General features: G+C 44.2%; 2 protein-coding genes across 6 annotated transcripts in view; both read right to left on the bottom strand.

Moving 5' to 3' along the window:
* Nucleotides 1–7,889, bottom strand: part of KIAA0408 (KIAA0408 ortholog) — a 38,881-nt gene extending 30,992 nt beyond the window's left edge. For both annotated transcript variants that reach the window (XM_075554578.1, XM_075554580.1), the window contains exon 1: nt 7,705–7,889. The gene's annotated coding sequence lies outside the window, so the exon portion shown is untranslated. The remainder of the gene's footprint in view (nt 1–7,704) is intronic.
* A 10-nt stretch (nt 7,890–7,899) lies between these two features.
* Nucleotides 7,900–17,935, bottom strand: part of MTCL3 (MTCL family member 3) — a 45,707-nt gene continuing 35,671 nt past the window's right edge. The window contains exons 6-7 of one of the 4 annotated variants that reach the window (XM_075554577.1): nt 9,319–10,497; nt 7,900–8,012 (exon numbers count right to left, since the gene is read on the bottom strand). In XM_075554577.1, the coding sequence (XP_075410692.1) occupies nt 7,902–8,012; nt 9,319–10,497 (1,290 nt within the window). In that variant the 3' untranslated portion in view covers nt 7,900–7,901. Of the gene's footprint in view, nt 10,498–17,935 lie in introns of all 4 variants that reach the window. The other 3 variants (XM_075554576.1, XM_075554573.1, XM_075554575.1) reach the window with 3 other exon arrangements.

Below are 17,935 nucleotides of genomic sequence, written 5' to 3'. Positions count from 1 at the left end.
AAGCTGAGCCACCAAATTGGTACTCTAAACTTCTTGACAGCCGAAGAACTGTATCCCACTCCATCCTAAGAAGTTGAGTGAGTGCCGAGGCCAAAACACATTCCAGGTGCAATGATGAATTTTTTGTTGATTTGTGAGTTTGAGTCAGTTAAAAATAGGCAAGTGGATTATTTTTTTTTCTTAAATTTAAGCCAGGGCTCTAAGCACACGTCTTCCTAAGCCCAAGAATATGCACGCAAAGACATTCCTAAAATAAAGGCTATGCGTTTGGGTTTATTTTCAGTATTATGTATAAAAAGTACAGCTTCAAAGGTGCAAATAAGAGCCCTTGTGTCAATAATTTGGGAACTTAAAGCACACACACACACACACACACACACACACACACACAGCTTAAATGTTCCTCTCTTGGGACTAGCGTCCTAACTCAGCACAGCTAATGTAAGCCACATGATCAGGAAAGGAGATGATGAGGACCCCTTCCTGAGATCTTTAGCATCCTCATTGGTAACGTCCCTTCTCACGCTATGGCTCTAGGGTGTAAAAGAGCAATGTGCCCAGGATCTAGGGTGCTTTCCTGACAGGTTAGGGACAAGAACACAATAGCGAAGGTCACCTCATATCTGCTGGTCATTTTTTTGAGACCACCTCCAACCCCACTAGTCCTACCATGCCTCCTAGGAAAAGAGCAGGCTTGAGTTCCTGGATTTGAGATGCATTTCTCAGTACAAACCGCAGTCGGGGAGAGGTGTATGTGTACACCCAGGAGCAACCCGGGGGTCAGTGATGCAGTCTGGAGGGCGGCTTTGGAAAGGTCCTCTCTGGAATTCAACTATGTAGTAAAGTTGCCTCACCAACTTTAGAGCGGTTCTCAGAGAAACTTCAGGCCCTCAGGATCTGTGAGGAGTAGACAAATCAGTGCCATCTCAGTCCGCCTCCTGTCTTGATAGCGCACTGCAGTTCTATAGATGGATGGGGTCAAGATTCTCACACGTCTATAAAGTCAATCATTTAGGAGTTCATAGGTAAGATTAATGCCCCTGTTTCCAGGATGACTTCAGCTCTTAAAAAGATATTTGAAGACGAGGTGTTAGTGCAGACACCTCTCCTTCCTTATTGAAGTCACACATTATTGCCATGTACACCGCCCCTGCATGTATTTAAAGGGCCCAGGCGTTGTAGTGGGTACGTGTTAGGCTGCTAACTGCACAGTCAGCAATCAAACCCACGAGCTGCTCCTTGGGAGAAGACGAGACCATCTGCTTCCCTTCGCTGTCTTGGGGAGCAGCTGTCCCCGGTCCTACAGGCTTGCCATGAGTTCGAGTCACCTAGCCGACGGTAAGTGTGGGTGGGCTTTGCATAGTTTTATGGTATCAGCCGGTCTAAGGATGACGGGTTTTACTGTGGCTTTAAAGAAATTGAGTGCACTAGGACTCACTGCCGTCGAGTCCACAGCAACTCATAGCGAGCCTATAGAAAGAGTAGGATTTTCCCTTTGGATTTTCAAGACATTTAATCTGTACAGGAGCAGATAGGTTCATCTTTCTCCCACAAATGCTAAGTGGTCCAAGAATAAAAAATGACCCAAGTCCTTTTTTTGCATGCCATTTAAGAGTACATGCTAGAGTTATTGTTTACATGCCTATGTTGCTCCCATCAACTAATTAAAAGTCCTAAAAAGAGCAGCAACTTAACCCCGTCCATTATACAGGGCACAATAAACATTCAGAATGTTTAAGTCAACAAAAGGCCCTTGACCCTATCTTGCGCTCCATTTTCATGGCATTTGTAGATGCCTTTTCCAATCTTGGTTTCAAGACTAGAGTCAACTGGCATCCACATTCCTGGTAAATTTAGAAAAAGCCATGTTCTTTCTAGGGAGCAGACTAGAGGAACTTTGTGACACCGATCACAGTGTGAGGACAAGGTGGTAAACTGTCAGGATTGGTGTGCGGGGTCGGTCATCTTGAGTGTGCACTTTGCAGTGTGCACGTGCACTTGCTTCTGAGTACATATGTGACCCTGCATGCAAACAACATTCACCTCATTTCTCTTCTGTGTCACTTGTTTTACCTGATTTTGCTGGTTTTAAGAATCTGTATTAATGAGAGCTTTCTAATATCACGCCCCCTCCCACCCAACGTGAAACAAAACTGCCCTGTCATCAGAGGTCTTCTGGCAAAGGCTTTTGATGAAAATGCTCTGGTTTGGATTCAGACATCCACCAACTAGCTGGACCTTCAAGGTCTCCTCCAACCCAGACAAGCGCTGATCCTATACATCTCGTATCACATGAGCTGTGATACTGCGACCTTGATTGGGTCTGTGATGATTACTGGTGGATGTCAGTTTGGCTAGGCTTTGATTTCCTGTGGTCTGGCGGACACCGTAATCACATTCCATTTTGTGATCAAATGTGAACAATCTGTTGAAAGGTGCATTTCCATGGGGGTGTGGCCTGCCTCGAATACATTAATGGATATTCTGCAAAGCCCATTCTCTTTTTTTCCATCACCTGACCTCCTGTCCTTGAAACTTAAGTCTGTCGAGGCTTCTAGACTGCGAAGGGATACACAGAGTTTGGATTTTCCAAGCAAGCCTTCAAACTACATGACCCAGCAGATGTCTCCAGCCGACCTCCTGAGCTGCCTGCCAGCTTTCAGTCTGTCAGCCTCTGCAACCATGTGAACTCGCAGGGGTCTCCTGTGAATGAGCAGAGGTCTCCTGTGAATTAGCAGAGGTCTTCAGCCTGTTGTCGGATCCATCAATCCTGGATTCGTCAGTTCCCACAACTTATGAGCCATTTCTTTGAAGTAAATTTCTCTCCATATATGAGTAGGTTTCAAAAAGCTTGTGGGAAAATTCCATTATCTTTTAATTTCATTTTTACAAAAATATTTTGAAGCACCTAATATGCATACACATCAATGGTTTTGCTCCTCTACAGAATTCAGATTAAGACAGGGCCATATGCATACTTTAGATAGTTCAAACAGCCAAAGAAATGGTTCCTAACCTTCCACTAAACATCAAGTTGATAGGGGAGTTTCAAGAAATGAAATGTCTGGGTTCATATAGTTAATTGATCTGGGGTAGGAACCTAACTCAAAAATCAGTGCAGCTAAAGAGTGAGAACCACTGGTCTAAATACAAGAACCCTGGTAGGGTAGTGGACTGTGCATTGAGCTGCTAACTGCAATGTCAGTGGTTCAAACCCACGAGCTGCTCCTTAGGAGAAAGATGAGGTTGACTATGCCCCCCCCCAATTTTTTTAAATATCAGAAACTCAAATAGGCAGTTCTACTCTGTCCTTCAGGGACACTATGGCTTGGAATCAACTCAATGGCAGTTGATATCTTTGGTTGGTTCTGTGTTTGATCTAGGTATGTAGTTCCCAGTTTCTATTATGACAAAGAAATCTGTCATTCTGAAGGCAGTTTCTTCTCACTCCACACAGGGTAGGGACTATCCAAAGTAGCTTCTGAAGTTAGTGAGAGCATCATATACTATCTTTGTCTACAAGGCACTAGTAGCGTCTTGAGCAGGACAGTTATTTGAGTTATGGGGCTTTTCTGTATAAGGCAGCTATAAATTTGTATCTCTTCCATATAAATACCAGTAGAGTGTCCCAGTCATTGTAACACTCTAAAACACCTCCATGTACTTCCAAAGGCCCACTAAGGATCTGAGAGGCACTGCTTGGTTTCAAAGGCAATAAACATCTCAGATAAATTTAAGCCCTCAAGTATTTCCTTTTGGTTCCTTTGCCAAAGCTGGTCCTTGAGTGGCATAGAGGTTTATCAAGGATCAGTACACTGACTTTGATTTCTAAAGTGGGTGTTATCCCTGAGATAAAAATTAGGAAAAAAGGCAAACACTCGAGGCAAATTAAGCATAGTATTTATCATTTCAGCCCCATCTGGCATCAATTTCCACCTTTACAGATCTCTAGGATGAAAAGTTAGAAACTGGTAAATAATTCCAACTTAAGCTTCCCTCACACTAAAATCTGTACCCCACCCCTCTAACCCAAACAAAACAGAATAACACAAAATTTAAAAAATAAAATAAAGCATAAAAACGTGTGAGACGTTATTTAAGATGGAATGTTTTTGCTATCATGGAGTGTGTCTTGTTTTGAAAGTAATACTCAAAGGGAGGGAAAAGGATGTGCTGTGGAATAAGATTACAAATTAACTGTGACCCCCCCCCACCCCCAATCCCAACTACGAGGGCAGCCCCTCTCCCCGCAGGAGAATTCACTTCAGGGGACAGCACTGACGCTATAGCTCGGGGAGAGGGACATGTCTGATCAGAGCACACGGGAGCAAATGAAAGGGGAGGAAGAGATAGTGCAGAACATCTTAGCCCACCAAGCCTTGAGGATGATGATATTCCTGCTCAGAGCAGTCAAAGCACAGAGAGGACCACCTGGCTGGCACTGATGCTGACCCATAGCTCTACACGGGACAACACTGGAGACAGTGCAGGAATTGCACCTGATCTGACCCCACCACACTGTTGTGAAATACTAAGTTGTGGAATGGAACAGCAAGGGGGAACAGAGCAATGAAGTCCCCAGGGAATACCAAAAGTAGACTTTGGGGCCAGGGTATGGCACCCAATCAGACTGGACCATAAAACATTCCTAAAGATCAACAAACAGACCTTGAGCTATTTACAGGTTTTTCTTTTTTGTTGTTGTTTTCTTTTCTTTTGTTGCTTTGCTCTGTCTTGTTTTTTTGTGCATATTATTATCTCTGCAGGTCTACTTAGATAAGATAGGCAGGAAAATAATCTGGAGGAGAAAACAATGGGACTGACGGTTGGGGGGGAGGCGGGGTAGACATGGGAGAGCGGGAGGCAGGGGAAAGGAAATGGGTGTTAACAAACCCAGGGACAAGGGAACAAGTGATCCAGAATTGATCACAAGAGGGTGTAGGATGGCTTGATCAAGGGCAAAGTAACTGAGAGGAATTAATGAAACCCAACTAAAGGCTGAACATGACAGGAGGACAAGAGGAAAGTTAAAGGAAATAGAGGAAAGATCTAGGAGGCAAAGGGCATTTATAGAGATCTAAACACAGGCATGTACATATGTAAATATATTTATATATGATGATGGGGAACTAGATCTATGTGCACATATTTATAGGTTTAGTATTAAGGTAGCAGATGGACATTGGGTCTCTACTCAAGTACTCCCTCAATGCAAGAATGCTTTGTTGTAATAACCTGGCATTCCATGATGCTCACCTTCCCGACATGATCACTGAAGACAAAGCGGGTACATAAGCAAATGTGGTGAAGAAAGCTGATGGTGCCCGGCTATCAAAAGATATATTGTCTGGGGTCTTAAAGACTTGAAGACAAACAAGTGGTCATCTAGCTGAAAAGCAACAAAGCCCACATGGAAGAATCACACCAGCCTGTGTGATCACGAGGTGTTGAGAGGACCAAGTATCAGGCATCATCAGAACAAAAAATCTTATCATTGTGAATGAGGGGGGGTGCAAGGAGTGGAGACCAAAAGTCCATTTGTAGGCAACTGGACATTCCCTTACAGGAAGGTCACGGGGAAGAGATGAGCCAGTCAGGGTGCAGTATAGCACCAATGAAATATACAACTTTCCTCTAGTTCTTTAATGCTTCACCCTGCCCCCCACTAACATGATCCCAATTCCACCTTACAAATCCGGCTAGACCAGAGGATGTATACTGGTACAGATAACAGCTTTCCAGGGAATTCAGGACCAATAATGATAGTAGCCATATCAGGAAGGGAAGGGGAAGGTGGGGGAGAAAGGGGGAACCGATCACAATGATCTACATACAAGCCCCTCCCAGGGGGATGAACAACAGAAAAGTAGGTGAAGGGAGACTTTGGACAGTGTAAGACATGAGCAAATAATAATAATTCATAAATTATCAAGGGTTCAGGAGGGATGGTGGGGTAGGAGGGGAAAAATGAGCTGATACCAAGGGCTCAAGTAGAAAGAAAATATTTTGAGAATGAAGATGGCAAAAAAATGTACAAACGTGCCCGATACAATGGATGTATGTATGGATTGTGATAAGAGTTGTATGAGTTCCCAATAAAATGGTTAAAAAAAAAGAAATGCCTAGAAAATTAAAAAAAATTTAATTGTGACCCTTTACAAGTTACATTCCTGGGTTTCAAAAGGCCATTTCACTCTTGTGGAAGACCAAAGATTTCACACATTTTAGTCTTTATCTTGGGGCACAAAAATTTTTCCCCTTTTTAAAAATCATTTTATTGGGGGCTTGTACAATTCTTATCGCAATCCATCCATCCATGTGTCAAGCACATTGTACATCTGTTACCATCATCATTCTCAAAACATTTGCTTTCTATTTGAGGCCTTAATATCAGCTCCTTATTCTCTCCCTCTCCCCCTCCCTCATGAACCCTTGATAATTTATAAATTATTATTATTTTGTCATATCTTACACTGTCTGATGCCTCCCTTCACCCACGTTTCTGTTGTCCATCCCCCATCCCCCAGGGAGGAGGTTATATGTAGATCCTTGTAATAGGGTCTCCCTTTCTACCCCAACTTTCCCTCCACTCTCCTGGTATTGCTACTCTCACCACTGGTCCTGAAGGGGTCATCTGTCCTGGGTTCCCTGTGTTTCCAGTTCCTATCTGTACCAATGTACATCCTCTGGTCTAGCCATATTTGTAAGGTAGAATTGGGATCACCATAGTGGGGAAGGAAGCATTTAATAAGTAGAGGGAAGTTGTATGTTTCATTGTTGTTGCCCTGCAACCTGACTGGCTCGTCTCCTCCCCACGATCCCTGGTAAGGTGGGGATGAGGGCACAAGAAATTTTAATGGTCATACCTACCACCATGTGACTGTCTACAAGTGCATCACTACAACGGCCTGTTGAGTGGCACCGGTACATTACAACTCATTGGTCAAGTGCCAATCTCTCTTTCTTGGTACATGGCACCTTTGGGGTCATGGAGCCTACCCAAGCTACTCTGATATAGGAAAGAAATGGGATGGTTAGTCACTCAAGAGATAGCTTAATGCCTAGAAAATTGGTTTTCCTCAAGAAAAATGCCACTAGCCTTGGATTGGAATTCAATAGGATTCAACAGAATTACCTTTTCTTTTTCAACTATAGACCATATTTTAAATGTATTTCCTGTCTGGAGGAAGTTCTGTTAAGCAATTTATCATAAAGGGCATTACTTGAGGCAACAAAACTGATGAAGAACATAAGGCTCTAGGTATCATAATAATCATAGGCAGAAAAGGCGAGTTTGGTTGAAAAGCTGGTCGAACACAGTTGAGTTTTCTCAATGAACTAAGGCCTACTATCACACTTCTTTAGCCAGAGTGCCAGCAACACTGCAGCAAATAACTTAAGTTTCTTTGAGATTCACTGTATTTTGCACACATATTAATTGGCGGTCAAAATCATTTCATAGCAAAGAAGTTTTTATAAAGCTATCTATTTGTTGGAAATGCAGTCAATTGGGGAATATTCAACTTCTGAATTATTATAACAATCAACAGAAACTTTTCTGAGACTTAGCAGACTTTTATTATCAATCTGGCCAATGATTTATCAAGAAGAATACAAACAAGGATGTGATTGAAAGAAGCAAAAATGAATGACCTACATCAAAAGTTAAAAATAAATATATATAAAATCATAACAATTCCTTACCTGAAATTTTAGTTTTGGACTCCTTTAAGAATTTTGTAGTGGTAAGATGAGTTGTCTTTTTAAAGAAATAATCAGTCTTCAGTGTTTTTAGGGCATTAGTTACTACAGAAATTAAACTTCTTTAATGGCTTGTCTTGAGCGATGAACAAAATAAACAAACTGAAAAATACTACAATGAAAGGTAAATGATGAAGGACTTACAGCACAAAAAACAGTGTGAAAAGGAAGACAAGTTTAAATATTGTAGTGTAAGAAAGTGATGAAAACAATACAAGAATGAGAATAAGTAAAATGATAGGCTGGAACATCTGGGAAGGTAAATGCAAAGAGAAAGAGTTAATTAATAATAATTTCAAATTAAATTCATACCAACCAATCTCAGTATTCACTCAATTTAAAAGAAATACCCCTCTTTAAGCCTCTATTTACCATTGGTACCTAGCTGACAGCCTGTTATTACCCAAGATGCTTGCTCTCACTCTGACTTCCATTTTTAATATATCCACTCTGAGAATAAAATATAAAAAACATATGCCCACATTATTCAAGAAATTGGCAACAAGTTATATCATCAAACTAAATTTTTTCCCATAGCAAAGCAGAGAAGCGTGCAAGATAAATAAGTAACAGAACCACAGCATGTCTCTGTGGCTACTAGCAGGCAGTTCATCTCCGTCCCACCCCTACTTCTAAGCTGATTGTTAAACATCAGCGCCTTGCATCTCCTTCAAAGCCATGCATGCTGTTGTTCTTTCCTTGGTTCCCCAATGGGCAGCGAGCACCATGCTAGCAGAGGTGAAGCAATGCCTGTTTGGTTTCTTATGTGGTTGACTGGCAAAGCACATCGGTGTTGAAGTGGCCCCCATACCTGGCCAGAGCAGCTCAGTCCAATTCATCAGGTGTGCCTCTACAAACCAGGATGAAGGGAAAATGCTAGTCTTCCCTGTTCCTGCAATTGTGCTACTATTTCCCACAGATGGTAGAATGAGTGTTGTCCTCTTTGAGTTACACTGTAACGCTCTTTCCCGGCTCCTAAGCTTCTCCACCATGGAGTGAGTGGACAATGATTTTCTCTAGGAAGAACGACCATGCTACTTTAACCTGTAGTGAGACACTCTTCCATTTGCTCCTTTTGGTGGGGCCTTAGACACAACGTCATCTCTCTTGCAGCACGGCTTCCTACATCTCATCAGTAGCTCTGCATCGATTTTGTTGGCTTAACCTCATCTTATATCTTGTTGGGGAGACTACAAATTTACAAACGAAGATTGCCATTCAGTCTCCTTGCAGCTTGATCTGTTGAACAAGTAGTTAGGGTAATATAGGAAGTGTTGGCTTTCTAAAGATAAGAAGTTTCAAACAACCTTTCATCTTTACACACCCCCCAAAAAAACAGGGAGACAGGGGACAGGGGAGAATCATTAAAAGTGGTCCAGTGACAAAAAGCTGGAGAAGGGGCAGTGTAAAAGAACGGGCACACGGTGGGCTTCAGCGCCCAGCCAGAACCCTTCCCGCAAGCGGGGCCTGGAGGGGGTGCTGGGGCCGCCCCACCAGCGAGCGCAGCTCCGCGGGCCAGCTCGCCATCGCCAAGGCTCGCACTAGGCAGAACTGTACCTGACTCACGGATATGGGCTCCTCGGCGCTGCGCTCCTCGGCCGACTTGGGCACCTCCAGGCGGTCGATGAAGGTCTGCAGCTCCTTGCGGAAGGCCTTCATCTGCGCGTTGATGCGGTAGAGCAGCTCGTGCTCGCGGATGCGGCTGCCGTCGTCCTCCTCGTCCATCAGTCCGAACAGGTCCCCGTTGGCCACGTAAATCCGGGCTTCGGTGATGATGGTGCTCGTGTCGGCGATGAGCCGGTCGATGGTCTTGCCCAGGCGCTCGGCCTCCGAGCGGATGTCCTTCAGCTGCTGCCGGTCGGAGAAGCTCTTGGGCCAGGGCCCGGGCGCCGCCGGGTAGAAGGAGCGGGTGGGCGTGAGGCAGCGGATGTTGCGCACCTCCTCCGAGTCGCTCTCGCCGCCGATGGGCCCTTCGCGCTTGCGGTGCGGCGGCCGCGCGTCGTCCTCGCTCTCCTTCTTGCCCGCGTCGCTCTCGGCGTCGCTGTCGCGGGGGCTGCCGCGGATGCCCAGGTGCGAGGCCAGGTCGTAGCGCTGCATGTTGGACATGAGCACGCGGTTCTCGTACTGCAGCTGCATGACCTTGCCGCTGAGCTCGTTGATCTGCAGGCGCGCCGCCTTCAGCTCCTCCTGCAGGGCCTCCGTCTTGGCGCTGTCGTGGTGTCGCGCGCTGTCGTGGCCCGCCGACTTGTACTTGTACTTGTTGAGCTCCGCCGTAATGCGCTTGTTCTGCTCCTCCAGGTCGGCCACGTTCCTCCGCAGCAGCTCCGTCTCGTCCTCCACCAGCTGCAGGTGCTGCCGCAGCTCCGACAAGGACTCGCTCTGCTCGCGCAGGAGGGGGTTGGCCGAGCCGTTGAAGTCCTCGCCCCGCAGGTCGTCCAGTTCGGCCTTCAGGCCGCGGTTCTCCACCTCCAGTTCCACGATTTTCCTGCCCAGGATGTTGGCTTCTTCCTCCACCAGCCTCAGCCGTAGCTTGAGTTCAGCCTCCCTCGTGCTTGGCGGCCCCCCGGCTTCTCCTTTGGGCAGAGGACTGTCCAGATCCCCATAAAAGGATCTGTATTTCTGGAGCTCGTGTTCGAATCGGTCCTTTTCCTTGTCAATCTTGGCCATTTTCTTTCTCATCAAAGCGGCTTCTTCCTTGACGAACTGCAGCTGGCATTTTAGATCTTCACTGTCCTCCTCGTTTGGGGGAAAGAAGGCGAGGGGATTAGAGAGCATATTCATGTAAGATGAAAGAACAATCTAAAAAGGATGCCTGTAACAATCATGTTCCTTTTCTTGTAACGAAAATTCGAGTCAAGGGTTCGTTCGAAACAGGATGCTGTACATTTTTCTCCAAGTCTGTACTCCTGCAAAGAGCCCGCTCAAAGCAACCTTATGGGGCAGAGCAGAACTGTCCCATAGGGTGGCCAAGGCGGTGAATCTTCCCAGAAGCACACTGCCACATCTTTCTTTGCAGGGAGGAGCTGATGAATTTGTAGTGGGGAGCTTTGGTTAACAGCCAAATGCTCTAACTAGTGCCCCACCAGGATTCCCTGAAACAATACCTCACCCTAGAAACAATGCAAAACAAAAGGAAGCAGGCGGGGTGGGGGAGCTCAGGGAACAAATAAAGGAAAACCGTGGCCAACAGTTTACAGACTTTAAGGCAGTTTCCACTCATACATAATTCCAATGAATATCGCAGGCAGTCATAAGAAATTAGCGAGGGCGCTGTACCGTGAAACACCTATTTTAATTTTGCAGAACTCTGGTGTTACAGGCTGAAACTGCCTGTGCTGCTTGGCAGTCACTTCACCAGCACTGCTTCCGTGTGTTTGCCTGGCTGTTTCACATGGTTCGAATGTTTCTAACTAATTAATAGAAACTTATATCCTGGAAAGATGATATGGTGAGTTTGCAATCAGTGTCATTTATTGAGGATGTACTTTGGACCAAATGATGTGAAATTATTGACACATATCACTTAATTTAATGTGCAGAGTAAACATTAAAATCTCTGGTTTAAGGAAGCTAGAAGGTCAAGGTCACACAGCTAATTCAGTTCTAACTGGCACCATGCTCAGGTTCATTATCATTTGCCTTACAGAACATAATCTGCTCTCTAGTCTGCTCTAAACCAACCTCACTGCTGTGGAGTCAATGGTGACTAATAGGGAACCTTATAGGACAGGGTAGAGCTGAGACTAATTTTTTGCAGAGGCAGAAAGCCCTGTTAAAAGACCTTTTCAGCAGGAAAAGATTTACATTGGAATGGCCATCCAAGGAGGCATTGCTAGGTATTCTGTGTAGGTCATTGTGATAATAGGGTGTATTCCCATTAGTCTGAAATGCCCAGAGTCAGTCCTTTCTGGGGAGCAGATAAGGAAATTATCGCCATAGGCATTCCGTTCATGTTTCTCAAGACAACCTTTGAGTCCTAGCGACTATTGCTAAATTGAAAAGCACAGGATAGGTGACACAGCAGTCAACTGTTTTCCTCTGGCAGAGATGACGTTGGTGTTGTTGGGAGCCATTGAGTCGGTTCTGACCCACAGCGAGCCTATGTATCAAAGCACAAAACACTGCCTGGTCCTGTGACGTCCTCACAGTGTTGCTATGCTTGCGCATGTGTGGGTACAGACAGTCCAGAAGCACATTTTCACAGTCAGTGAGACTAGACGACTCCTACAAAATGTTCTAGTCTTAAGCCATTAAGTTGAGTATATACTTTGGACAAATCAAAAAACTGTTGTGGACTTTGGTGGCCTCGTCTTTAAATAAAATAGTCTGTCTGCTACAGCACAGTCACTTGTGTTTAAGATGCACTTCAGAAAAGAAGCAGAAGTCACTGTTGTTGAAGGTGAGGAGAAAAATAAGCTCCTTTCAGGGATGCCCAGTACACTGGGCCCAGAGCCTCTAAGATGGAACAAGTGGAGAACAGGCACTTATCGCTCATCCTCCCCATCTACGAAGAGGCCTATGGGGGGGGGGGGTGAAAGCTGCTGGGTGTGTGCAGAGCCTGACCCTCACATATATCATTCAGTCTTCACATCAGCTATGGCAGGTAATACTCAAACAAAAATTCAAACTCGCTGCCACTGAGCTGATTTAGACTCAGATCAAGCCTTGAGGACAGAGTACAACTGCCTCCATGGGTGCCAAGACTGTAAATCTATGGGAGTAGAATGCCTCACTTTTCTCCTGTGGAATGGCTGGAGTTTTGGACTGCTGATCTTATAGTCAGCAGCCCAACTTGGAACCAATCGGCCACCAGGGCGCCTTAAGTAACACTATTGCCCTTTAAAAGATGAGGCAGAGGAGCTTTCGATCAGCTTATTACTATGGAAAAATACACAGAGCCCAATCTATATTTCGGCCCATGCTCATTTCATTGCACATGCTGCCTCAGAAGAGCACAGAACAAGCACTGGAGGAGACAAGTAGCAGGCCAGTGATGTAAAACTAAAGGAGAAAATGCGCTAGCTTGTCCCATTCCTCTAGAAGCGCTTGCTAGCAGAAAAGAGAGGCACCGAAGAACAGAGGAGAGCACCGCAGTCATCACAGTGGAGGCTGAGAGGGAACGTGTGCGAAGGTCTGGTGTGAGAATCCACTTCACAGAGGAAGAAAGAAGCCATGGTCCTACAAGAGACTATGCATGGGGATTTCCAATTCAATGCGACTGAATCCAAGAACAAGTTGCATTCGTTAGTATCCCATCCATAGATAAAGATGCTCCTGAAATGTTAAGTTTCATCGCCTGGCAGGATTTGCTTCCAATAATAGGGACAGAGGATAAAGGGGGGGGGCATGTTTTCTGTGAAGAATATGGTTTGACTTTTAAGAACACCATCTTTAAGAATGGTGACAATATCTTTCAACCGGGATATAGATTTCAGGCCAAAGATTTGCATGTGTATCAAATACACAGAGTGATGGCTGAAAATGATTTAATTACTAGAAAGTCACCCAATGAGAAGAAAATAAAGGGAGATGAATAAGAAAAAGTCAAAAGTTTGGTTTGGAGCAAGAGACAGTATAGGGTCATAGAAGTGAACAGATAAGAAACAATGCTTGACTGATGGAGCCTGGCTATCAAAAGAGAGAGTGTCTGCAGTCTTAAAGGTTGAAGATAAACAAGCAGCCATCTAGCTGAGAAGCAACAAAGCCTACATGGAAGAACACCAGCCAGTGTGATCACAAAGTGTGGATGGGATCAGGTATCAGGCATCAAAGGAAAAAAAATCCTATCATTGTGAATGAGGGGGAGTGCAGACTGGGGACCCCAAACCCACCTGTAGGCAACTGGGCATCCCCTTAGAGAAGGGTCGTGGGGAAGAGACAAGCCAGTCAAGGTGCAGTATAGCACCAATGAAGCATACAACTTACCTCTAGTTCTTTAATACTTCCTCCCCTCCATTATGATCCCAATTCTACCTTACAAATCTGGCTAGACCAAAGGATGTACATTGGTACAGATAGCAACTGGAAACACAGGGAATCCTGGACAGATGATCCCTTCAGGACCAGTGCTGAGAGTTGCGATACTGGGAGGGTGGAGAGAAGGTGGGGCAGAAAGGGGGAACTGATTATAAGCATCTACATATAACCTCCTTCCTGCGGGATGGACAACAGAAAAGTGGGTGAAGTGAGATGTCGGAAAGTGTAAGATATGACAAAATAATAATAATTTATAAATTATCAAGGGTTCATGAGGGAGGGAGGAAGGAGGGGAAAATGAAGAGCTGATATTAAGGGCTCAAGTAGAAAGCAAATGTTTTGAGAATAATGATGGCAACAAATGTACAAATGTGCTTTACACGATGGATGTATGTATGGATTGTGATAAAAGTTGTATGAGCCCCCACTAAAATGATAAAAAAAAAGAAAGATGACCCAAACTAGTAAATATGTTTTATAACCTAGGGTTTGGTGGGTATCTATGGTAGGGCTACAACTGTGTGGAAGTCCTTGATTGCAGAACAAATGCTGTATTAGCTAATACAAAAAACGATGTTGGCAGAATGCTCCAGAGTGAAACTAACCAAAAGAATAATGGTGTGAAAATATGAGGTACAGGTTGGAGTCAAATAATACTTCACTGGGTTGAATTAAATGAAAATGAAAAGTTGACTTGTATGCATGCAAACTCTTGGTCCAAGGGAATTAACTTGGATAATGGGCTGCATGGAATAAAGTCCTTGTCAAGAGAAGTGCATCAAGGGAATGGAGGGTGGGGTTGTGGAGGAGAGAAATTTCTTAACAAGGCTCTTCTATTAATTTCTCTGTTAACTCCCACAAATGATTGGGTGGGACTATGCAAATAGGGCATGTATAATAGGAATAGAAGGGAGTGGTCAGTTTTCATTGTCACCCCCCTGCCTATAAGTATGAGCAGAGGCAGAGAAAGAGAAGGACCAGGACCACTGGAAAATCAAGTTCCAGATCTCTGCCTCAAGTGCAAGACCAGAGACACCAGAGGCGGTAGGGCAGAGGAGGAGCAACAGAGCCAAGACTACAGGACAGTGAGACAGAGGGGTTGGAGAGCTTCTTGACTCACAGAGGCAGAGGCCAAGAGAAAACAGGGCTAAGATGCTTCGGACCTGAGAGAGACTTGGCTGCTGGCTGAGGAGAGGTGTGGCTGTGGACCGATGACGGTATACGTATTATTTTCTGATCCTGACTTGTGGTAGCCTATTGACGTCCCTAAGTGCCACAATTGTGAGGTTTGTCTGTGAGTTTTGGGTGCTCATTACAACAAATTATGGAATCCAACATAAAAGTAATGTCATGGGAGGAACCCTTGATGTCAGATTCAGTAAAGAAGGATGGAGCCTGGGGGCATGTCTGTTCAGGGCAATAGGGAAGTCAGATATGACCCCTATGCTATTCACTACAGAGTGATCATTTTGTTCAGGGAAAAATATCCCAAAGCGTGACACCACGTGAAAATCAAGAGTTCAGGAATTCTGTAGGTGGACATGACTTACACTCTCATAACCTAATTCTTTAGGCCGCATTTATAACTGAGTATGAAAGTAGCAGATATATTGCTGCAACATTCTACCAACGATTTCATAGGACATGCCCAGTCTATGGTAAAAGCACAGTGCGTGCTAGCTCCTGCTTTCCTCAGGGAATGTTGTTATGTTAGGTGAGGATTACATAACCGTGCGTGCTGAAAGTGAGGGAGACTTGCAGCTCTTGCTGATGGAGATCAGGGGATGACAGGCACACGAAATATTTACTGTTCTGAAGTCTGTTTCTTAATTTTGTATATGTTAAAGATTTGCTCATGAGAAGATAAGAATGTGGAACTTGAAGACGAAATGCTAGTAAGAAATATGGTATACTGTATTTGGCTTAAATACTACCTATAATAACTTGTTTAACCCTCACAACATATGTCTTTTATGATCCCTATTTTAGAGATGAGGAAACTGAGGTACAGGAAAGTCATATGTAAGGAATAGAGCAAAGAAGCTAAAGTATATTATCAAAATGAAATACAAAATTCTCTGAATATTAGACTGAGCCATAAGAAATCACCATTCCTGTAGGTCAAGGCCTGTCACAGCATGCTGGTAATTTCATGTGGTTCAAATGAGAAAATGGGGACATGAGAGTCTTTAAAAGTGCACATTAAACAAATGCAGAATACCAGGCATTCCTGTAGACAGTGATGATTCAAAATTAAACACCATGACTTCTGCCTGTAGAATGACCTTGGCTAAGAAGGAGAGACTGCGTCAACAAGAATTCCAACAGACTGTGATGCCTGCTGTAATGTAAGTAGAAATCAGTGGTTCTTAATCTTGATGGAGCAACAGAATCAGGTCTAGTCCATTTTCTGATTCAGATCTCCTATCCATGAGTCGGGGAGAACAATGGGGCTTTCTACTCCCATAAGGATTACAGTCTCAGAAACCCAAAGCTACATCCTGTCTGACAGGGTCACTTTGAGTCAGCATCCACTCTGGCAGTGAGTGAGAGTGAATATCCAAGAGTCTGGATCAAGATCCTGGATTGAACATTTGAAAAATAGTAACTTCTTAAACCAAGTATGTTGAAAATAGCACAGACTTTATATGTGTCACTATAGTACATTTATATGTTTCTCCAAAGTTTATGTCCATGGAATAAAAGTGGGTAGATTGCAATCTATCTGATCTTCTGTGAAGTCCCAGGTCCTTTTAAAGACTGATGAAAGCTGTAGATGTCTTTTGCATAACAGTGCACACATGTAGGAGGGGGTCTGCAGAACAATGAATAAAATGGTAAAATTCATGGATCAAGGAATATTGCTGAAAGAAATAAACTTTAACATGAGAAGCAGGGAGCCTTAGTGGTAGAATGGCTCAGTGCTTGACTGCTAACAGGTTTGGGTGTCAAACCCACCAGGCCAACGTGGCAGTCTGCTTCGGCCAAGCTTGACAGCCTTATCAATCCTGGGGGTAGTGCTATAGTGTCCATAGCTGTCCTACAGGGCCTATCGTGTCCTATAGGGCCACTATCAGTTGGATACGACTGGACAGAAATGTTTTTTGTTTGCATTCGTTTAAAGGTAAGAGGCTTAATATGTGGATGTAAGAAAACTGCTGATTAAAGTAAACTTAAGGTTTTAGAGCAGGGAGCACACGCAGAACAGAGTGGTGTGGGGACTTCAAGGGGCTCACTTGAAGTGATCGAGCAAAGCATTTAGAGGGAGGCAGTCAACATGACAGAGACAGCTGAAGTGATAGAGCATACGTGGAGACATTGTAGGAAAAGTACATGAGAAGTGAAGATCCTGGTATGAAACTTCCTGGTATTTTAGAAATGCCGACAGCTCTAAATGTTCTTTGTGCAAATATCAGGAGAAAACCAACTCTAGTGGAGGAACAAGGAGAGCACAGAGCACGGAGCAGAGTACAGAGGAGTATCAGGAGCATCTTCATATGGCCCACTTTCTCCTTCCCCAACTGAGATCAGCTTTATAAAGTTTGAATATGCAAACATTTCTTTATTAGCACTATTATCACAGGTATAAAAGAGGATACACAAAATTATTACTGATGCCAACATGCATGCTTAAAATTCAGTCTCTAGCCAAGTGTTTAGCTGCATCTCCTACAACACCACTTCTGTCCCAAATATTTTCCTTTTCCATTTTCAAGTCCCTTCCATTAAAGCCATCAGTACTTTTTGCTCACCTTGGAAACAGAGGCAGCCTTTACGGGGGCTGTGTTCCCATGGTTCCTAACAGGCCCTTATTGAGGGCAAGCTTTGTTTTATTGTTATCCTTTCCGTTCCTTTTTCTGCTTCCCTAATTACTAGTATAAAAAAATGGCTCATCCTCGGGAGATCGGATGACAGCAGGAGCTTTGCCATCTCTCTCGCCAGTCCTTTCTTTTCTCCCCTCTGATAATTATAGACAGCCGTTCTATTGACCTTATTAGTGATGAAAGAACAAGACTAGCACCACGGGTACGGTTCTCAACTATGAGCACAGTCACACGGAACGCATGTACGACGCTAAAGCAATCGCAACAGGAAGGTGAGCCCAGCCTTACTCGCACATGTATGGGATGCTGAACACTGTCTCTGTCTGTAGTTACAAAATTGAATATACAACATTTAGCTTTATTATTTCCATTCA

This window comes from Tenrec ecaudatus, chromosome 7 (assembly GCF_050624435.1).
Source record: "Tenrec ecaudatus isolate mTenEca1 chromosome 7, mTenEca1.hap1, whole genome shotgun sequence".
In the NCBI taxonomy this organism is placed as follows: Eukaryota; Metazoa; Chordata; class Mammalia; order Afrosoricida; family Tenrecidae; genus Tenrec; species Tenrec ecaudatus.
This window is presented reverse-complemented; position numbering and strand designations above follow the sequence as displayed.